Source organism: Nerophis ophidion, linkage group LG01 (genome assembly GCF_033978795.1).
Source record: "Nerophis ophidion isolate RoL-2023_Sa linkage group LG01, RoL_Noph_v1.0, whole genome shotgun sequence".
NCBI classification, from domain to species: Eukaryota; Metazoa; Chordata; class Actinopteri; order Syngnathiformes; family Syngnathidae; genus Nerophis; species Nerophis ophidion.
In genome coordinates, this window is record NC_084611.1 from 87,043,909 (window position 1) to 87,067,601 (window position 23,693).

The following is a 23,693-nucleotide window of genomic DNA, read 5'->3' on the forward strand; positions in this document are numbered from 1 at the left end:
TGCTTTGATGCTCTTCTAAGCCTTCAGATGACAGTTTTCAACACTTTGTGTTGTTTGATGGAAAACCACCCGGCCAAACAGACTAAAATTCTGATCTTCTGTTTACAGATTGTAGCCAGAGATTTTGGGCCGATGTCATATTTTGCTTTAAGCCTTCGGATGAATGTTGTCTGCCCCCGTTGTTTGCTTACTTTGGAGAAAGGTTCTCAGAGTTTGTTTTCCATGATGGAGGACCACAAGGGGAAACTGTCAAAAAATTCCCCCGGTTGTCGAACATATTCTGTGTTGATTTTGTAATATTGTTGAGGGGTGTGCAGAGCCCCAGTGGCCTAATGGATAAGGCACTGGCCTCCTAAGCCAGGGATTGTGGGTTCAAGTCCCATCTGGGGTGGTCATCCTTTGTTGAACTTCTGGTGAAGGATCGTAGGCAACTCTTATACTTTGAGTTGATGCTCTTGTAAGTCTTCAAATGACCACCGGGCCAAACAGACTAAAATTCTGATCTCCTGTTCACAGATTGTAGCCAGAGATTGTGGGCCAATGTCATATTTTGCTTTGACCCTCCTTTAAGCCTTTGGATGAATGTTGTCTGCCACCGTTGTTTGCCCACTTTGGAGAAAGGTTCTCAGAATTTGTTCTGCTTGATGGAGGACCACAAGGGTAAACAGTCAAAATTTCCCTGGGTTGTCGGACATATTCTGTGTGGATTTTGTAATCTTTTTCAGAATAGACCTGAGCCCCTGTGGCCTAATGGATAAGGCACTGGCCTTCTAAGCCAGAGATTGTGGGTTTGAGTCCCATCTGGGGTGGTCATCCTTTGTTGAACTTCTGGTGAAGAATCGTAGGCAACTGTCATCTTTTGCTTTGATGCTCTTCTAAGCCTTCGGATGACAGTTTTCAACACTTTGTGTTGTTTGATGGAAAACCACCCGGCCAAACAGACTAAAATTCTGATCTTCTGTTCACAGATTGTAGCCAGAGATTTTGGGCCGATGTCATATTTTGCTTTAAGCCTTCGGATGAATGTTGTCTGCCCCCATTGTTCGCTTACTTTGGAGAAAGGTTCTCAGAGTTTGTTTTGCTTGATGGAGGACCACAAGGGGAAACTGTCAAAAAAAAATCCCCCGGTTGTCGGACATATTCTGTGTTGATTTTGTAATATTGTTGAGGGGAGTGCAGAGCCCAAGTGGCCTAATGGATAAGGCACTGGCCTCCTAAGCCAGGGATTGTGGGTTCGAGTCCCATCTGGGGTGGTGATGTTTTATTGAATTTCTTGTCAAGGGTCATAGGCAACTGTCATCTTTTGCATTGATTCTCTTCTAAGCTTTCAGAAGACAGTTTTGCATTTTTTTTTTACTTTGAAGAAAGTTTTCAACCCTTTGTGTTGTTTAAAGAAAAACCACCAGGCCAAACAGACTAAAATTCTGATCTTCTGTTCACAGATTGTAGCCAGAGATTGTGGGCCAATGTTATATTTTTATTTTTGACGCTCCTTTTAAGCCTTCGGATGAATGTTGTGTGCCCCCGGTGGCCTTGGTTGTTTACTTTGGAGAAAGATTCTCAGTTTGTTTTGCTTGATGGAGGACCACAAGGGGAAACAATCAAAAAGTCTCCGGGTTGTCGAACATATTCTGTGTCGATTTTGTAATATTTTTGAGGGGAGTGCTGAGCCCCAGTGGCCTAATGGATAAGCCAGGGATTGTGGGTTCAAGTCCCATCTGGGGTGGTGATTCATTTTTTTTTTGTATTCTATCAAAACACTACACGGTTATGGCTGAGGTCTCCACGCAAACAACAATTAAATCCCAACTCCGATTTGCCAATTTTTTTAGTCCATTGTTTTCTGGTTTGAGTCCCATCTGATTACTCTAAAGAAGTTAATAACTTTTACAATTAATTCAAGTGTTCTAGCTGGACTACTCATTCAAATCCTGTTTATTTACACAAAACCCTCCTCCACTTCTTCCTCCGATGGAAACATATTGTCCGACTAACTGACGTTCTTAATTGGACATCCAAATAACATTCTACCACATTTCATGTAAATATGACAAGTAGTTTTTCCTGTAATCCTGCTAACTAAGAAAAGTGAACACGGAACAATAGAACATGTACTTGGAACCGTTGTGTTTTTCCTTGGGGCGATGCTGCACGCCTCCACGGGTTCTCCGCTAATCTTTGAGCCTTTGAGTTTGTCCAAATGCCTGCTGACAAGCCAACATTGACACAAACCTAATCTCTTTGGAGGAGGTAGAGAATTATTTGGCTGATTTGTATAAACTGCTGTGCACACAAACATCACTGCTTTCTAATGCTGGAGTTTCCAGCCACCTTCTGACCTCCAGACGCCCACATTAGCGAGGACTGGCAGCATTGAATGTGGACTTTATCTATCACACACAAACACACACACACACACACACACATGTGTTGTAGAGTTTTCAAATGGCACCGGATGCAAGAATGAAGGTAAGAGGTAATGGTCGTCCTAGCTCTGTGGGATCGAAAACGTTCTTCTTGTATTGACATAAATATTCATTAAAGGCAACAGCCAGCCCTCAGGTGTGATGGCTGCCAAGTCACTTGTGGGAGAACCATGCAAATGACGCATGAAGTTGATGTAAAGCATTAATATTCATGGCGGAATTAACATAACACAGAGAGACTGATATGCACTGCCAGGAATTCCTGAACCTCCAACCAAGATAAGACTTACAATTCTTTTGGTAGCACTTGGTCGGACGATGAAAAGGTGGATACAACTGTCGTGTGTGTGTGTGTGTGTGTGTGTGTGTGTGTGTGTGTGTGTGTGTGTGTGTGTGTGTGTGTGTGTGTGTGTGTGTGTGTGTGTGTGTGTGTGTGTGTGTGTTCTGGCAATGCTTACTTAATGGGGACTGTTTCCACAGTCACCTTTAGGGGACTTCCGACGGTATGGGGACATTCGGAAGATGCCTAAGTGCAGGGTTTGCTTTAACATTTAAGTGGGGAAACTTCTACTTTTTTTTTTCAAATGGTCCTCAATAGTCACGTACAAATTTGGGTGAATTATGCAAAATTATTTAAATTTGGTCCCCATGAACCATAATAACTCTTTTTCCCCAGGGTCCTCAGTAAGACTGAACAGCACATTACTTAATCAATCCAGAGATTTAAAGACGTGTATGAGCTACCTGGGGAGTAACCGTTTTGCCTCGTTTTTGTTGTGCCTCTACAACCTGTAGAAAGGGTGGCATGCCTCCACAACCTGTAGAAAGGGTGGTCCCCACAAGACATGATCAAAAACTTGGTCCCCATTCCAAATGATAACCAGTGTGTGTGTGTGTGTGTGTGGGGGTGTGTGTTCTGGCAATGCTTACTTAATGGGGATTTCACTCTGTTTACACAGTCCCCTTTAGGGGACTTCTGACGATATGGGGACATTCTGAAGACGCATAAGTGCAGGGTTTGCTTTAAAATTTAAGTGGGGAAATGTCTACTTTTTTTTTTTAAATGGTCCTCAATAGTCACGTACAAATTTGGGTGAATTATGCAAAATTATTCAAATTTCTTCCCCATGAACCATATTAACTCTTTTTCCCCAGGGTCCTCAGTAAGACTGAACAGCACATTACTTCATCAATCCAGAGATTTAAAGACGTGTATGAGCTAACTGGGCAGTGGCCATTTTACCTTATTTTTGTTGTGCCTCCACAACCTGTAGAAAGGGTGGTCCCCATAAGTCATGATCAAAAACTTTGTCCCCATTCCAGATGATAACCAGTGTGTGTGTGTGTGTGTGTGTGTTCTCTGGCAATACTTACTTAATGGGGCTTTCACTCTGTTTACACTTTCACCTTTAGGGGTCTTCCGACGGTATGGGGACATTCTGAAGATGCCTAGGTGCAGGGTTTGCTTTAACATTTAAGTGGGGAAACTTTTACTTTTTTTTTTCAAATGGTCCTCAATAGTCACGTACAAATTTGGGTGAATTATGCAAAATTATTTAAATTTGGTGCCCATGAACCATATTAACTCTTTTTCCCCAGTGTCCCCAGTAAGACTGAACAGCACATTACTTCATCAATCCAGAGATTTAAAGACGTGTATGAGCTAACTGGGCTGTGGCCATTTTACCAAAACATTTTTATGCCTCCCTGACCTGTAGAAAGGGTGGTCCCCACAAGTCATGATCAGAAACTTGGTCCCCATTCCAAATGATAGCCATTGTGTGTGTGTGTGTGTGTGTGTTTTCTGGCAATGCTTACTTAATGGGGACTTCGCTCCGTTTACACAGTCACCTTTAGGGGACTTCCGACGGTATGGGGACATTCTGAAGATGCTTAAGTGCAGGATTTGCTTTAACATTTAAGTGGTGAAACATCCTATAAGAGGACAGCTGTAGTGCTGTATTCTAAGGATCATGTCGTTTCCAATTAGAACTTTTTTTTTTTTAACTGGGCAGTGACCATTTTACCCCAAAATTTTTTTGCCTCCACAACCTGTAGAAAGGGTGGTCCCCACAAGTTATGATCAAACACTTGTTCCCCATTCCAAATGATAACCAGTGTGTGTGTGTGTGTTTTTGTGTGTAGGTGGAACCAGTTGGACCTGGCCATTGTGTTGCTGTCAGTGATGGGCATCACGCTCGAGGAGATTGAGATCAATGCCTCCCTGCCCATCAACCCCACCATCATCAGGATCATGAGGGTGCTCCGGATAGCACGAGGTAGGCACACGCTAAAATATCACTTTTTATTTGAGCAGTTATTCAGCTGAAGCATAAAACATTTTAAAACGTGAAAGACCCCACACAAAATAGTGTGTCTCTATTGTTACTATAGCCAAGGGGTGTTCGAATTTATTGACTTGGGGGCCGCATTGGGCTAAAAAAATTTTTTTAAAGTAACTCTTTATATACAGTACATGCCAATAGTTTGGACGCACCTTCTCATTCAGTGGTTTTTTTTATTTTCATGACTATTTACATTGTAGATTGCCATTGAAGGCATCAAAACTATAAATGAAAACATGTAGAGTTATGTACTTAACAAAAACAAAGGTGAAATAACTGAAAACGTGTTTTATGTTGTAGTTTCTTCAAAATAGCCACCTTTTGCTAACTTAGTCGCATTTTCTTTTTTGCACCATGACTAGGGAAGGTGGTTTGGATTGGGTCATACATGTCTGTTACCATTTTAAAGTAGTTACAAGTGTAATTGATCTGATGTACTCACATTGTCCACAAGGTGGAAGCAAATATATAGCATTCTGAAATCATTCGGTATTTAAAATTAACTTGAAAGCACTCCTTTATGTTATTCCCATTTCCTTTTTTTTTTGCATCGTGACTAGGGAAGGTTGTTTGGAATGGGTCATACAAGTAAATGCTCTGCTAACATATCAACGTTCTTTCAAGGGTCATTGATCTGATCTACTCACATTGTCCACAAGGTGGCAACAAATATATAGTATTCAGAAACCGCTCGGTGTTTTAAATTAACTTGAAAGCACTTCTTTATGTTAGTCGCCTGCGATGAGGTGGGGACTTGTCCAGGGTGTACCCTGCCTTCCGCCCGAATGTAACAGAGATAGGCACCAGCACCCCCCCCCCCCCCCCCCCCCCACAACCCCAAAAAGGGAATAAGCAATAGAAAATGTTAGTTATTTGGAATGGGTCATACAAGTAAATGCTCTGCTACCATATCAACATACTTTCAAGGGTCATTGATCTGATTTACTCACATCGTCCAAAAGGTGGCAAAAAATATATAGCATTCAGAAACCGCCCGGTGTTTAAAATGAACTTGAAAGCACTCATGACTTCTGCAGAGCAAAATTGAAGAGGCTGGCAAGCCGTAGTTTGGACACCCTTGTTATAGCCCATTGTGAATTTAAAAATATATCTTTCGGCATGATATTAAGTGGTATCAACAAATTCAACTCTCATTGTTAGCTATTGTTAAAAGTCGAACAAGTGTAAAAAGAACACAACGCGCTCCCTTTTAAGTAACCGATCACGGTAGCCAGACCCCGAATCGATACTTGCGAAGAAGACTGATCATTCTAATATTGGTAATTCCAAATCAATGCAGTTTGTGGCCCTAAAAAGTTTTTCAAAAAAATCCCCTTTACTCGCATCAATAGCTGCCTCTGACTAGAATTGTTTTATTATTTAGAAGACACAGACAAGAGGTAGATATGTGTGTTCTGGTCTCAGATAAGGATTGTAAATGATGGGGAAAATTCCCCCCCAAAAATTGCAGTTTTCCTTCAAAGTCAGACATTGACTGTGGTTTACTTTAAAGGGGAACATTATCACAATTTCAAAAGGGTTAAAAACAATAAAAATTGTTGTATTTTTTGAAGTTTTTTCAAAATTTTACCGGTCTCCGAATATCCCTAAAAAAAGCTTTAAAGGGCTTGATTTTCGCTATTTGCGAAGCGACTATCCATTTCCCTGTGACGTCACACAGTGCTGCCAACGTAAACATACAATTGCGAATACCACAGCCAGATATAGCGACATTAGCTCGGATACTGACTCGGATTTCAGCGACTTAAGCGATTCAACAGATTACGCATGTATTGAAACGGATGGTTGGAGTATGAAAGTATTGAAGAAGAAACTGAAGCTATTGAGCGAATAGCTATTGACGCTATTCATAGCCATAGTATGGCCGAATAGCTGTGTTAGCATCGCCGGTAAAATGTGCGGACCAAACGATCAGGACTTTAGCATCTTGTGACACTGGAGCAACTTAAATCCGTCGGTTGGTAAGTGTTTGTTTCGCATTAAATGTGGGTGAAAGTAAACGTAATATAGTCTGTTTTAGCACCGCCGGTAAATAGCATGTTAGCATCGATTAGCGTAGCATGTTAGCATCGATTAGCTGGCAGTCACGCCGCGACCAAATATGTCTGATTAGCACATAAGTCAACATCAACAAAACTCACCTTTGTGATTTCGTTGACTTTATCGTTGCAAATGCATCTGCAGGTTATCCATACATCTCTGTGCCATGTCTGTCATCGCCGGTAAAATGTGGAGACACTCTGGCACATTCAATGGGGGTCTGGCGGCAGACACTTTCGCATCTTGGGGCCAGTGGTGCAACTTGAATCCCTCCCTGTTAGTGTTGTTACACCCTCCGACAACACACCGACCAGTCATGATGTCTCCAAGGTTCCAAAAAATTGTCGAAAAAACGGAAAATAACAGAGCTGAGATCCAATGTTTATAATGTGTTGAAAATGAAAATGGTGGCTGTATTACCTCGGCAACGTCACATTCTGACGTCATCGCCTCCAGCCCGATAAACAGAAAGGCGTTTAATTTGCCAAAATTCACCCATTTAGAGTTCGGAAATCGGTTAAAAAAATATATGGTCTTTTTTCTGCACCATCAAGGTATATATAGACGCTTACATAGGTCTGGTGCTAATGTTCCCCTTTAACTCTAAAGGCCTTCGTGGCCACATTTGTGGACTGCACCTTTTAGTTCTTGTTTCCAAAATTGTGTACACTACTCAATTGGGGTCTTATGGCCACGTATGTGGACACTTATACTGCCGTCTGGTGGTGTCAGAAAAGTATCACATACAATGGAATTTGGAAAAAAAAAAGTGTAAAATTAAAAATATGCATGTCACTACACATGAAGTACACGTATGTGTACTTATGGACTGACTACATCACATTAATAGATAATTTTTAGTCCAATAAGACCAAATAGCAAAGAGAAATAAAAAAAAAAGCATGTCAACAAAGAGCTTGGGCCTTAAGAAGTTATGGGTAATATTTTTTCTTTACCAAAACTCTCTTATACAAATCATACTGTATTGACAAATATGGATGTCTGTCAAAGCCCTTAAATGTTTATTTTTTTTTCCTGCCAGGAAGCATCAGTTTTCACATTTCAAACTCTCCCCGCATTAAGTCCACTTGATATTCTTCCATCTCCACAACTTTAAATCAAGGAGGATAAAGGCTAATTACAGCAATCTCACTTAATCCTGCCCCCTTTCAGAATCCCACCTGGGCCTTTTTACCCCACTGAGGGGACCCGCGGGTGAAGCGCTAATTAAACGGCGGCCGCAGGTAATTAACGAGCAAGCCGGGCGGCGTGCTTGATGGTCAGTTTGAGGCCAACTGGCCACTCTGCCCGTGGCTTTTGTTCCCCCCACGGTCATGTTAGCTGTCTGCGGGAGACCATGTTAAATGGTCACCGTGGCAACATCATGTAGAAATTATTGAACCAGCGGGAGCTTTTGTGTCGTTAACATGGACGGTGAAGTACAGTACATGCTATTAGCCCTGAGTGAGCAGGTCTGGGTTCTTATGCCAAGTCTGTCAGGCTGGTTTTTGATTTAATCATTTACGTCATTTACGGGTGTCCAAACTTTTTTTATTTGGGCCGATTGGGTAAACAATCAGAAATATTAAATAGCTAAAAGGCACCAAACAAGTGTAGAGAAAGTGTTTTGCATTGTAATGGATTTAGTTTAAAAGTTTTAAGTGTGCATGGACATTTTTTTATAATATCCACCAGGTTTAGTGAGGAGCCATTTTATGTTGGTTGATTTTTTTTTTTTGTACCATGACTAGGGGAGGTTGTTTGCATTGGGTCATATAAGTAAATGTTTTGCTAACGATAATATTGCATAGTTAAAGGTTTATTTCATTTTAATTTTCTACTTGATGGCAACTAATGATAGCCGTAATAATAATAGTATATGAATATAATGGATATAGAATTAATAATTAATGTAATTTGATTTTAAGAATATGTCAACGTTTGACTCCTACCTTGCTTACTTCCATGACAAACTACCTAAAGTTCTGTAAACAATCAGAAATATTAAGCAGCTAAAATGCGCCAAACATGGATAAGTGTGGAGGGAGTGTTTTGCATTTTAATGGATTTAGTTTAAAAGTTTTAAGTGTGCTTGGACATTTTTTTATAATATCCACCAGTTTTAGTGAGGAGCCATTTTATGTTGATTGATTATTTTTTTTTGTACCATGACTAGGGAAGGTTGTTTGCATTGGGTCATACAAGTAAATGTTTTGCTCACGATAATATTGCATAGTCAAAAGTTTACGACTTATTTTATTTGCATTTTCTACTTGATGGCAACTAATCATAGCAGTAATAATAATAGTGTATGAATATAATGGATATATAATTAATTTGATTTTAAGAGTATGTGAACGTTTGACTCCTTCCTTGTTTACTTCCGTGACAACCTCCTTAAAGTTTCGTAAACAATCAAAAAATATCAAGCAGCGAACATGCGCTAAACATGGATAAGTGACCTTGTAATGGATTTAAGTGGGTGTAATTTAAAAGGATTTAGGGTGCATGGGACATTTTTTTTAATAATATCCACAAAGTTTAGTGAGCAGGTTGTGTTTGTTATAAAAGTGACCATGTGTGTTGATGTTTTGTGTGGATATTTTTTTGTACCATGACTAGGGAAGGTTGTTTGCATAGGGTCAGAAAACTTAGTGTTGTGCTTTCAATTAAAGTTATACAACTTACTTTATTTGAAATGTCTACTTGATGGCAACTAATGATAGCCGTAATAATAATAGTATATGAATATAATGGATGTATAATTAGTAATTAATGTAATTTGATTTTAAAAGTATGTCAACGTTTGACTCCTACTTTGTTTACTTCCGTGACAATACCTAAAGTTCTGTAAACAATCAGAAATATTAAGCAGCTAAAATGCGCCAAACATGGATAAGTGTAGAGAAAGTGTGCATGGACATGTTTTTATAATATCCACCAGGTTTAGTGAGGAGCCATTTTATGTTGGTTGATTATAATTTTTTATACCATGACTAGGGAAGGTTGTTTGCATTGGGTCATATAAGTAAATGTTTTGCTCACGATAATATTGCCTAGTTAAAGGTTTATTTTATTTGAATTTTCTACTTGATGGCAACTAATGATAGCAATAATAATAATAGTATATGAATATAATGGGTATATAATTAGTAATTTATGTAATTTGATTTTAAGAGTATGTGAACCTTCCTTGTTTACTTCCGTGATGACCTCCTTAAAGTTTCGTAAACAATCAAAAAATATCAAGCAGCTAAAATGCGCCAAACATGGATAAGTGTGGAGAGAGTGTTTCGCATTTTTCCCATCAGGCTTTGTAATGGATTTAAGTGGGTGTAATTTAAAAGGATTTAGGGTGCATGGGACATTTTTTTTAATAATATCCACAAAGTTTAGTGAGCAGGTTGTGTTATGTGTGACCATGTGTGTTGACGTTTTGTGTGGATTTTTTTTTGTACCATGACTAGGGAAGGTTGTTTGCATAGGGTCAGAAAACTAAATGTTGTGCTTTCACTTAAAGTTATACAACTTACTTCATTTGAATTGTCTACTTGATGGCAACTAATGATAGCAATGATAATAATAGTATATGAATAAAATGGATATAGAATTAGTAATTAATGTAATTTTATTTTAAGAGTATGTCAACGTTTGACTCCTACCTTGTTTATTTCTGTGACAAACTACCTAAAGTTCTGTAAACAATCAGGAATATTAAGCAGCTAAAATGCGCCAAACATGGATAAGTGTGGAGAGAGTGTTTTGCATTGTAATGGATTTAGTTTAAAAGTTTTAAGTGTGCATGGACATTTTTGTATAATATCCACCAGGTTTAGTGAGGAGCCATTTTATGTTGGTTGATTCATTTTTTTTGTACCATGACTAGGGAAGGTTGTTTGCATTGGGTCATATAAGTAAATGTTTTGCTCACGATAATATTGCATAGTTAAAGGCTTACGGCTTATTTTATTTGCATTTTCTACTTGATGGCAACTAATGATAGCAATAATAATAATAGTATATGAATATAATGGATATATAATCAGTAATTAATGTAATTTGATTTTAAGAGTATGTCAACGTTTGACTCCTACCTTGTTTACTTCCGTGACAAACTACCTAAAGTTCTGTAAACAATCAGAAATATTAAGCAGCTAAAATGCGCCAAAATGGATAAGTGTGGAGGGAGTGTTTTGCATTGTAATGGATTTAGTTTAAAAGTTTTAAGTGTGCATGGACATTTTTTTATAATATCCACCAGGTTTAGTGAGGAGCCATTTTATGTTGGTTGATTTTTTTTTTGTACCATGACTAGGGAAGGTTGTTTGCATTGGGTCATACAAGTAAATGTTTTGCTCACGATAATATTGCATAGTTAAAGGTTTACGACTTATTTTATTTGCATTTTCTACTTGATGGCAACTAATGATAGCAGTAATAATAATAGTATATGAATATAATGGATATATAATTAGTAATTAATGTAATTTGATTTTAAGAGTATGTCAACGTTTGACTCCTACTTTGTTTACTTCCATGACAAACTACCTAAAGTTCTGTAAACAATCAAAAATATTAAGCAGCTAAAATGCGCCAAACATGGATAAGTGTGGAGAGAGTGTTTTGCATTTTTCCCATCAGGCTTTGTAATGGATTTAAGTGGGTGTAATTTAAAAGGATTTAGGGCGCATGGGACATTTTTTTTATATAATATCCACAAAGTAAGAGCCATATAATATTTTTTTTTAACACTGAACACAACAAAACGAGTGCATTTTTAAGAAAGACCAACATTTCTAGAGAGGTCTCTTATTCTTTGTAATAACATTGTTATTCTGAAGCCAACTGTGGAGGGGGGCGTGGCCTGCGAGCCTGCAGCTAAGCACGGTGTCGCCAGGACAGGCCTCGAATTCAGCGACAGATTGCGTAGAAATGCCCACCTGGGCCTTTTTATCCGATCACCTGTCGCTATATTATAAGCAGCAGCCAGGAGGAGAGACGGGCTTGGGGCTAGAAACCAGAGCGCGAGCGATAACGAAAGAGAAAAAGACAATTGCTGGAAAGCAACTGAGGGACTTATTGAAAAATAAAACAATATTGTAACCTTGAAACTGGCTCTAATGTCAGTGCTTGGGGGTCTGAAGAACCCCCAGGAGGGCAAGCCCCTCACTAACCAATAATAAATAAATGACTTCTTACCAACTTCTTGAACATAAAAATGCATGACAATATTTTATATTTTGAACGTTATTTTTAATACTGTGATTACAAGTGGAATTATTCATTATTTATTGTGTTAAGCAACGTCAGCTCAGATTTATCCGAGAGCCAGATGCAGTCATCAAAAGAGCCACATCTGGCCCTAGAGCCATAGGTTCCCTACCCCTGCATTAAAGTGTTAAAAAAATATATATTTTTTTTCTTTTTACTGTTTACTTTTAACACAATGGTCTCGAGATCAACTCCAGATCTATTCATCAATTAAAAAAATGTTTGTAGTTAGTTTTTTGTTTGTTCATTTTAGGCCCTTGTTTGAAACAAAAAAACAGTTCGGTTTTTTATATAGCAAACACAAAATATGCAACATTTGCCCCCAAAAATATCTCAAAGTGGAATATTTAACGTGACGTAATTGGAGCCTTGAATAGGTCAATAATTCCTAATGACGTTGATTTTGATTCATTATTATTTTTTAAAGAAAGAAACTTTGTGTTGTTAGAGTAAACATTGCAAAATCTTCCTGTTACATTTTGCATTTGCTCTTTTATACCGCTTTTTATGTTTTAATTTTTTTTCCATAGTATTTTTAAAACGTGCCGTGGGGCCGTTAAGAAATGACCCCGGGGCCGCACTTTGGACACCCCGGCTTAAGTTGTTCAACAGTCCGGGGTCTCCATTGTGGTATTTTAGGCCTCATGATGCCCCACACATTTTCAGGTCTGGACTACAGGCAGGCCAGTCTAGTACCTGCACTCTTTTACTATGAAGCCACGCTGTTGAAACACGTGCAGAATGCGGCTTGGCATTGTCTTGCTGAAATAAGCAGGGGCGTCCATGATAACGTTGCTTGGATGGCAACATATGTTGCTCCCAAAACCTGTATGTACCTTTCAGCATTAATGGTGCCTTCACAGATGTGTAAGTTACCCATGCCTTGGGCACCAATACACCCCCATACCATCACAGATGCTGGCTTTTCAACTTTGCGTCTATAACAGTCCAGATGGTTCTTTTCCTCTTTGGTCCAGAGGACACTACATCAACAGTTTCCAATAACTGTGGACTCGTCAGACCACAGAACACTTTTCCACTTTGCATGAGTCCATCTTAGATGAGCTCGGGCCCAGCCAAGCCGGCGGCGTTTCAGGGTGTTGTTGATAAATGGGTTTGGCTTTGCATAGTAGAGATTTAACTTGCACTTACAGATGTAGCGACCAACTGTAGTTACTGACAGTGGTTTTATGAAGTGTTCCTGAGCCCATGTGGTGATATCCTTTACACGCTGATGCCGGTTTTTGATGCAGTACTGCCTGAGGGATCAAAAGTCCGTAATATCATCGCTTACGTGCAGTGATTTCTCCAGATTCTTTGAACTTTTTGATGATTTTATGGACGGTAGATGGTAAAATCCCTAAATTCCTTGCAATGGCTCGTTGAGAAATGTTGTTCTAAAACTGAAACGGCGTTTCTGGTTGTTGTTGATAATAGTTTTAACTTTGCATAGTACGGTTTTAACTTGCACTTACAGATGTAGCTGCCGTTGTGTCCTTGGGCAGGACACTTCACCCTTTGCCCCCGGTGCCGCTCACACCGGTGAATGAATGATGAATGAATAATTGGCGGTGGTCGGAGGGGCCGTAGGCGCAAACTGGCAGCCACGCTTCCGTCAGTCTACCCCAGGGCGGCTGTGGCTACTGATGTAGCTTACCACCAAAAGGTGTGAATGAATGATGGGTTTCCACGTCTCTGTGAGCGCTTTGAGTATCTAACAATAGAAAAGCGTGATATAAATCTAATCCATTATTATTATTATAGCAATAAAATTTAGTTACTGACAGTGGTTTTCTGAAGTGTTCCTGAGCCCACGTGGTGATATCCTTTACACACCGATGTGGCTTTTTTGATGCAGTGCCACCTGAGAGATCGATTGCCGTGATTTCTCCAGACTCTCTGAACCTTTTGATGACAATACAGACCGTAGATGGAGAAATCCCTTGCAGTAGCTCTTTGAGATTTTTTTTTTTCTTCAACTGATGGACAATTTGCTCATGCATTTGTTTGTCAATGACTGAGCATTTTACGGAAGCTGCTTTTATACCCAATCATGGCACCCATATAGCCTGTTAACCTGTTCCAAATAAGTATTTGATGAGCGTAGCTCAACTTTCCCAGTCTTTTTTGCCACTTGTGCCAGCTTCACCTGTGGGATGTCCCAAATAAGTGTTTGATCGGCATTCCTCAGCTTTCTTTCGAACGTGTTGCAGGCATCAAATTCCAAAGAGCTAATATTTGCAAAAAAAAAAATAACAACGTTTACCAGTTCGAACGCCAAATATCCTGTATTTGCAGCCTATTCAATTGATTATACTGTATTTCCTTGAATTGCCGTCACGAGTGACACTTCACCTGTCATCATTTTCGAAATGGAGGAGGCTGATTTCAATACCGATAATTTGAAATCGCATAAAGGGAAGAAGATTGAGAGCTATTCAGTTGGATTTAAGGTCCAAGCTATTGAATATGCTAAAAAGAACAGTCAGCAGTTATGTTTTTTTTTATATACCGTAGCTGCGTGTGTCAAATATGAGTCATTAAATGACTCCCGCCTCCTGGTGGTAGAGGGCGCTAGTCATCCTTCTTGCGACTACTCGGCTACAGAAGAAGTGACAATGAGTGACGTGATATGTGCTGGGAACCGATATGACGCGGCGGGTGCAGGACGGACCTTTTAGGATGTAACACCACTAGTCTTATGCTGGCTATGTAAACAACCGGGCTGAAAAAAAGCATGTTCCAGTCCTAAATACCCAGTGTATTATTTAAACAAAAACACTTCATGGTGGCAGCGGTGGGATAAAGAGATCACTTAGAACGGGAAGGGGAGTTGTCCGAGGATAATTCTGTCATCGCCCGCACTTGAGGAGCTGAGCTAACTGGGGCGGCATGGCGTAGTGGGTAGAGCAGCCATGCCAGAAACCTGAGGGTTGCAAGTTCGCTTCCCACCTATTGACATCCAAATCGCTGCTGTTGTGTCCTTGGGCAGGGCACTTCACCCTTTGCCCCCGGTGCCGCTCACACTGGTGAATGAATTATGAATGAATGGTCGGAGGGGCCGTAGGCGCAAACTGGCAGCCACGCTTCCGTCAGTCTACCCCAGGGCAGCTGTGGCTACAGATGTAGCTTACCACCACAAGGTGTGAATGAATGATGGGTTCCCACTTCTCTGTGAGCACTTTAAGTATCCAACAATAGAAAAGCGCGATATAAATCTAATCCATTATTATTATTATTATTATTATTATTATTAACTGATAGAAGCCGTCTGATAGCAGTTTTCTAAACTGGACTTTGCATCGAAGCAGGAAGTAATAAAGGAAGATCTCCATCGAGACAGAGACTTTTAAAACTGAAGAAAGATAAGGAAGCTGCTGATCCGCCTCCGCTTGGGATGGTTTCCTGTGGACGGGACTCTCGCTGCTGTCTTGGATCCGCTTGAACTGAACTCTCGCGGCTGTGTTGAACTTTCACAGTATCATGTTAGACCCGCTCGACATCCATTGCTTTCGGTCCCCTAGAGGGGGCGGGGGGGGTGTGCCCACATCTGAGGTCCTCTCCAAGGTTTCTCATAGTCTGGCGTCCCACTGGATGTGAATTCTCCCTGCCCACTGGGTGTGAGTTTTCCTTGCCCTTTTGTGGGTTCTTCCGAGGATGTCGTAGTCGTAATGATTTGTGCAGTCCTTTGAGACATTTGTGATTTGGGGCTATATAAATAAACATTGATTGATTGATGAAGACTTCTATGAAAAAGTTATAGATGCTTTTGATCAGAAGGAGCTGCGCATGGACTTGATTTATAAGTAAAGGCAAGACCATAATAACATTTTTTTTAAATAAATGTGCTTTTCATGACGGTATCCTTACATCACACTCAAATTGTTACTGCATGCCTTTGGTAAGTGCCGGAGTGAGAAGAGGTTTTAAAATAATTAGCGTCCCCGGTGGCAATTCAAGGAAATACGGTAAGTTGAAAAGGATTTGCATATTCAGATTTTATTTACCATTTACACAACGTGCCTACTTCACTGGTTTTTGGCTTTCGTAGAAGTGCGTCCCAAACACTTTTCACCATTTCCACGCCTTCATTAAGGAAGTTGCGTATGTTTCCAAAATGTTTTTCTCCTTTTTAAACGCTCCGGCAAGCTCTCGGGAGAAGACCATCCCTCGGGAGATCTTATTGTTGGACTAAGTTTCTCTTCTTCTTTACTGCAAAACAGCCATGGAAATTGGGCCATGGGGAACAGAGGGGGGGGACTCTAGAACGGATAGTCAGAAGCCATCCCGTCTATTGATCGCATGTAATCTTACCCTTTCCGCCCTTTTTTCTGTGTGTGTGTGTGTGTGTGTGTGTGTGTGTGTGTGTGTTCTCTTCGCAGTGTTGAAGTTGTTGAAAATGGCCACCGGGATGAGAGCGCTGCTGGACACGGTGGTCCAGGCTCTGCCTCAGGTAACACACACACACACACACACACACACTTCATGATGACGTCTCATTTTGGTTCCATCGCCTCGCTTACTTTTCTGTGTTCACCTAATTCACCCGGGAAAAGTAAGGGCCGCCATTAAATGTATTTCTTTCTTTTTTTGCCATCTCTAGTGGTAATGAGACAAACTGTGCTACGTCGTTCTGCTTCAAGGCTTATTAGAAAGCTCTGACCTCCATCCTGAAATCTCCTTTCTTGCGACTCGAGTAATAAATGGTCCTCTTGGAATATAGAGCGCTCTATAAAAAAAACATCCAAAAACTGCCAATTATTAAACAAGACATGAAGCAAGGAATTAAACAGAGACAGAGTTCAATTTGGCTCAATTTGAGGAGAGACGCCTCGACACTGTGCCCTCGGACTTTGTCTCAGCACGCTCTGACGAAAAGATTGTACGTCTCCTTTTTTATTCGGACTTTCCCTGATTACATGGCAACAGCTGTTTCTAAGGGACGGGGGTCGTAAACCGCGTTGCCTTGGGTTACAGAACAATTCAAAGAAAAGATCGTAGAACAGTTCACAGAAAAAGGTCGTAAAACAGTTCAAACAAGCGGTGCTTGGAGGAGAGTCTGGCCCTGCTTCCTCTTCGCTTTTGTTGTGAAATAACCAAAATTCAGGAACTGAAAATGTAGTAAAAGTTGTCAAAAAGCATGTTGTTTCAAGCTTGTATTTGTGTATAAAAGTACTGAATTTTGTTCCATCACACTAAGGTTGTTTGATCATTTTTTTGAGTACGGTCTTTCGCAAGTCAAAACCATCTTAAATCATTCTCAAACTGTGGTTAACGGGCTCCACCTAGTGGTACGCCAAGGAATCAATTCAATATTCAAACACAGTGTTACTATTCAAACTGTGCAGTGGGCAAAAATATGAAGTACATTAATAAAACCTATGCCTTGTTTTTAATGACTACTTAGGCCCACTACGCTACTGTAATTTAAAGTGGATCATTGTGGTGATGCTTGGAGAGCCCGATTTTTTTTCTCGTGGAAAGAAACGTTTGAGAACCACGGCCCTATGCTACTTTTTCAAAAGGAGGGTTTGTGACAAAGGTGGAGTCAGTTAAGTCTCGCGAGGGGGCGTGGTCAGACCAGACGGCTAACGTGACTCACTTGTGTTGCAGGTGGGGAATCTGGGCCTGCTCTTCATGTTGCTCTTCTTCATCTACGCGGCGCTCGGCGTCGAGCTCTTTGGCGAGCTGGGTAAGTAGACTGGACCGGAGGACAGGTATGAGCTGATTGGTTCTGTGAGGCAGCTCGTGCTTTGAAAAACTCGTAAAAATGTATTTATTCGTTGCTTGGGGCCCCAGTACGCTGAATTGTTGCAGGCCTTTAAAAACAAAAACACTTTTAGATAATAAAAATCGTACGAAGACTGTTGTATAAAAAAGTACAGTAGTTTTATGAGGTAAAGTCATAATGCAGCTTCTCCATATTTTCGTGGCTAAATGTTCGTTGTTTAAATTTTATTTTAACGTCCTTGGCTGGCGTTATCGAGTAATTCTCCCAACTGCTTCACAAAGTCAGCTAGCATTTTTCTTCAATTTTGTTTGCAACTTAAAGACTGGATGTTTTGGTCCGATCTTACGGGGTTCGGGTTGACCGGAACATTCGTTACGCCAACGAGTGGCTGCGAGGCTTGTTACTTAAATTTTTGCTCGCAACAGGCATTTTTCTTAAATTTTACTCGAAACCTACGGATCGGATTTTTACTCCGATCTTACGGGGTTCACTGTGACATTCGTTACACCAACGAGTAGCGGCGGGGCTCGTATACTTTATTTTTGCTCGCAACTTAAATTGTTCAAAATTTTTGCTCGCGACCTAAAAAACGTATATTTTTGTCCGATCTAACGGGGTTCACTGTGATATTCGTTACACCAACGAGTAGCGGCGGGGCTCGTCATTTTTATTTTTGCTCGCAACTTAAATTGTTCTAAATTTTTGCTCGCGACCTAAAAAACGTATATTTTTGTCCGATCTAACGGTGTTCACTGTGATATTCGTTACACCAACGAGTAGCGGCGGGGCTCGTAAATTTTATTTTTGCTCACAACCTAAATTTTTCTGAATTTTTGCTTGCAACTCAAAGACCGGATGTTTTAGTCCGATCTTACAGGTTTCACTGTGACATTCGTTACATCGAGTGGCAGTGAGGCTCTTAACTCAAATTATTGCTCGCAACCTAAAGATCGGATGTTTTGGTCCGATCTTGCGGGGTTTACTCGGACATTTGTTAAACCAACAAGTGGCGGCAATGCTCGTAACTTAAATTTTTTCTCCAAACCTAAATTTTTCGTAATTTTTGCTCGCAACCTAAAGACTGAATATTTTAGTTCGATATTACGGGCTTCACTGTGACATCCGTTACACCGAGTGGCGGAGAGGCTCTTAACTCAAATTATTGCTCGCAACCTAAAGATCGGATGCTTTGGGCCGATCTTACGGGGTTTACTCTGACATTCGTTACGCTAACGAGTAGCGGCAAGGCTCGTAACTTTAATTTTTGCTCCCAACCTAAATTTTTCGTAATTTTTGCTCCCAACCTAAAGACCGGACATTTTAGTCCGATCTTAGTTGGTTCACTGTGACATTCGATACGCGAACGAGTGGCTGCGAAGCTTGTTACTTAATTTTTTGCTCCCAACCTAAATTTTTCGTAATTTTTGCTCTCAACCTAAAGACCGGATGTTTTGGTCCGATCTTACAGAGTTTACTCTGACATTCGTTACGCCAACGAGTAGCGGCAGGGGTCGTAAATTTTATTTTTGCTCGCAACTTAAATTGTTCTTAAATTTTGCTCGCAACCTAAAGACCAGATATTTTGGTCCGATCTTACGGGGTCCCCTGTGACATTCGTTACGCCAACAAGTGGCAGCGTGGCTTGTGACTAAAATTTTTACTCACAACCTAAAGACCGGATGTTTTAGTCCGATCTTATGGGGTTCACTTTGATATTCGTTACGCCAACGGGTGGCAGCCTGGCTCGTAACTTAAATTTTTACTCTCCACCTAAAGACTGGATGTTTTAGACAGATTCTACGGGGTTCACTTTGACATTCGTTAAGCCAACGAATGGCGACGAGTCTCGTAACTTAAATTTTTGCTCACAACCTAAAGATCGGATGTTATAGTCCGATCTTAAGGGTTTCACTGTGACATTCGATACGCCAACTAGTGGCGGCGAGGCTCGTTACTTACATTTTTGCTCCCAACCTAAAGTTTTCTTAAATTTTGCTCGCAACCTAAAGACCAGATATTTTGGTCCGATCTTACGGGGTTCCCTGTGACATTCGTTACGCCAACAAGTGGCGGCGTGATTTGTAACAAAAATTTTTACTCACAACCTAAAGACCGGATGTTTTAGTCCGATCTTACGGGGTTCACTTTGATATTCGTTAAGCCAACGAATGGCGGCGATTCTCGTAACTTCAATTTTTGCTCACAACATAAAGATCGGATGTTATAGTCCGATCTTATGGGGTTCACTGTGACATTCGATACGCCAACTAGTGGCGGCGTGGCTTGTAACTAAAATTTTTACTCACAACCTAAAGACCGGATGTTTTAGTCCGATCTTACGGGGTTCACTTTGATATTAGTGACGCCAACGGGTGGCAGCCTGGCTCGTAACTTAAATTTTTACTCTCAACCTAAAGACTGGATGTTTTAGTCCGATTTTACGGGGTTCACTTTGACATTCGTTAAGCCAACGAACGGCGGCGAGTCTCGTAACTTAAATTTTTGCTCACAACCTAAAGATCGGATGAAATAGTCCGATCTTATGGGGTTCACTGTGACATTCAATGCGCCAACTAGTGGCGGCAAGGCTCGTTACTTACATTTTTGCTCCCAACCTAAAGTTTTCTTAAATTTTGCTCGCAACCTAAGGACCAGATATTTTGGTCCGATCTTACGGGGTTCCCTGTGACATTCGTTACGCCAACAAGTGGCGGCGTGATTTGTAACAAAAATTTTTACTCACAACCTAAAGACCGGATGTTTTAGTCCGATCTTACGGGGTTCACTTTGATATTCGTTAAGCCAACGAATGGCGGCGATTCTCGTAACTTCAATTTTTGCTCACAACCTAAAGATCGGATGTAATAGTCCGATCTTATGGGGTTCACTGTGACATTCAATACGCCAACTAGTGGCGGCAGGGCTCGTTACTTACATTTTTACTCACAACCTTAAGACCGGATGTTTTAGTCTGATCTTACGGGGTTCACTTTGACATTCGTTAAGCCAACAAGTGGCGGCGAGTCTCGTAACTTCAATTTTTGCCCACAACCTAAAGATCGGATGTAATAGTCCGATCTTATGGGGTTCACCGTGACATTCAATACGCCAACTAGTGGCGGCAAGGCTCGTTACTTACATTTTTGCTCCCAAGCTAAAGTTTTCTTAAATTTTGCTCGCGACCTAAAGACCAGCTATTTTGGTCCGATCTTACGGGGTTCCCTGTGACATTCGTTACGCCAACAAGTGGTGGCGTGGCTCGTAACTAAAATTTTTACTCACAACATTAAGATCGGATGTTTTAGTCCGATGTTACGGGGTTCACTTTGACATTCGTTAAGCCAACGAGTGGCGGCGAGGCTCGTAACTAAAATCTTTGCTCACAACCTTAAAGATCGGATGTTTTAGTCCGATCTTAAGGGGTTCACTGTGACATTCGTTACACCAACTAGTGGCGGCAAGGCTCATAACTTTAATTTTTGCTCCCAACCGAAATTTTTCGTAATTTTTGCTCCCAACCTAAAGACCGGATGTTTGAGTCCGATCTAACAGGGTTCACTGTGACATTCGTTATGTCAACGTGTGGCGGTAAGGCTTGTAACTTAAATTTTTGCTCGCAACCAAAATTTTTCGTAATTTTGCTTGTAACGTAAAGACCGGCTGTTTTAGTCCGATCTTACGGGGTCCGCCGTGAAATCAGATACGCCAACTAATAGCGGCAAGGCTCGTAACTTAAATTTTTTTCTCCCAACCGAAATTTTTCGTAATTTTTACTCGCAACCTAAAGACTGAATATTTTAGTTTGATATTACGGGGTTCGCTGTGACATTCGTTACACGAACGAGTGGTCGCAAGGCTCGTAACTTAAATTTTTGCTCCCAACCTAAAGACCGGATGTTTTAGTCCGATCTTACAGGGTTCACTTTGACATTCGTTATGTCAACGTGTGGCGGAAAGGCTCGTAACTTAAATGTTTTCTCCCGACCTAAATTTTTCGTAATTTTTGCTCGCAACCTAAAGACTGAATATTTTAGTTCGATATTACGGGGTTCCCTGTGACATTCGTTACACGAACGAGTGGTGGCAAGGCTCGTAACTTAAATTTTTGCTCCCAAACTACAATTTTCGTAATTTTTGCTCCCGACCTAAAGACCGAATATTTTTTGTCCGATCTTACGGGGTTCACTGTGACATTCGTTGCACCAACAAGTGGTGGCGTGGCTCGTAACTAAAATTTTTACTCACAACTTTAAGACCGGATGTTTTAGTCCGATCTTACGGGGTTCACTTTGACATTCGTTACGCCAACAAGTGCTGGCGTGGCTCGTAACTAAAATTTTTACTCACAACCTTAAGACCGGATGTTTTAGTCCGATCTTACGGGGTTCACTGTGACATTCGTTACACCAACTAGTGGCGGCAAGGCTCGTAACTTTAATTTTTGCTCCCAACCTAAATTTTTCGTAATTTTTGCCCCCAACCTAAAGACCGGATGTTTTAGTCCGATCTTACAGGGTCCACTGTGACATTCGTTATGCCAACGGGTGGAGGAAAGGCTTGTAACTTAAATTTTTGCTCGCAACCAAAATTTTTCGTAATTTTGCTCGTAAGCTAAAGACCAGCTGTTTTAGTCCGATCTTACGGGGTCCACCGTGACATTCGATTCGCCAACTAATAGCGGCAAGGCTCGTAACTTAAATGTTTTCTCCCAACCTAAATTTTTCGTAATTTTTACTCGCAACCTAAAGACTGAATATTTTAGTTGGATATTACGGGGTTCCCTGTGACATTCGTTACACGCACGAGTGGTGGCAAGGCTCGCAACTTAAATTTTTGCTCCTAACCTAAATTTTTCGTAATTTTTGCTCCCGACCTAAAGACCGAATATATTTTTGTCCGATCTTACGGGGTTCACTGTGACATTCGTTACACCAACAAGTGGTGGCGTGGCTCGTAACTAAAATTTTTACTCACAACTTTAAGACCGGATGTTTTAGTCCGATCTTACGGGGTTCACTTTGACATTCGTTAACTTAACGAGTGGCGGTCAGGCTCGTAACTAAAATCTTTGCTCATAACCTTGAAGATCGGATGTTTTAGTCCGATCTTAGGGGGTTCACTGTGACATTCGTTACGGCAACAAGTGGTGGCGTGGCTCGTAACTAACATTTTTACTCACAACCTTAAGACCGGATGTTTTAGTTCGATCTTACGGGGTTCACTGTGACATTCGTTAAGCCAACGAGTGGCGGCGAGGCTCGTAACTAAAATCTTTGCTCACAACCTTAAAGATCAGATGTTTTAGTCCGATCTTACGGGGTTCACTTTGACATTCGTTAAGCCAACGAGTGGCGGCGAGGCTCGTAACTAAAATCTTTGCTCACAACCTTAAAGATCGGATGTTTTAGTCCGATCTTAAGGGGTTCACTGTGACATTCGTTACACCAACTAGTGGCGGCAAGGCTCGTAACTTTAATTTTTGCTCCCAACCGAAATTTTTCGTAATTTTGCTTGTAACGTAAAGACCGGCTGTTTTAGTCCGATCTTACGGGGTCCACCGTGAAATCAGATACGCCAACTAATAGCGGCAAGGCTCGTAACTTAAATTTTTTTCTCCCAACCGAAATTTTTCGTAATTTTTGCTCGCAACCTAAAGACTGAATATTTTAGTTTGATATTACGGAGTTCGCTGTGACATTCGTTATACGAACGAGTGGTGGCAAGGCTCGTAACTTAAATTTTTGCTCCCAACCTAAAGACCGGATGTTTTAGTCCGATCTTACAGGGTTCACTTTGACATTCGTTATGTCAACGTGTGGCGGAAAGGCTCGTAACTTAAATGTTTTCTCCCAACCTAAA

General features: G+C 40.8%; 1 protein-coding gene and 3 non-coding genes across 4 annotated transcripts in view; all 4 read left to right on the forward strand.

Moving 5' to 3' along the window:
• The window catches only part of LOC133561329 (voltage-dependent T-type calcium channel subunit alpha-1I-like), a 289,397-nt gene that overhangs the window by 233,405 nt on the left and 32,299 nt on the right, over positions 1 to 23,693 (forward strand). The window contains exons 28-30 of the mRNA XM_061914691.1: positions 4,572 to 4,705; positions 16,486 to 16,556; positions 17,717 to 17,795. Of these exons, the coding sequence (XP_061770675.1) occupies positions 4,572 to 4,705; positions 16,486 to 16,556; positions 17,717 to 17,795 (284 nt within the window). The remainder of the gene's footprint in view (positions 1 to 4,571; positions 4,706 to 16,485; positions 16,557 to 17,716; positions 17,796 to 23,693) is intronic.
• Positions 319 to 391, forward strand: trnar-ccu (transfer RNA arginine (anticodon CCU)). The gene has a single exon. It is a non-coding gene; the product is annotated as a tRNA-Arg (tRNA).
• trnar-ucu (transfer RNA arginine (anticodon UCU)) lies at positions 737 to 809 on the forward strand. Its single transcript has one exon. It is a non-coding gene; the product is annotated as a tRNA-Arg (tRNA).
• trnar-ccu (transfer RNA arginine (anticodon CCU)) lies at positions 1,181 to 1,253 on the forward strand. The gene has a single exon. It is a non-coding gene; the product is annotated as a tRNA-Arg (tRNA).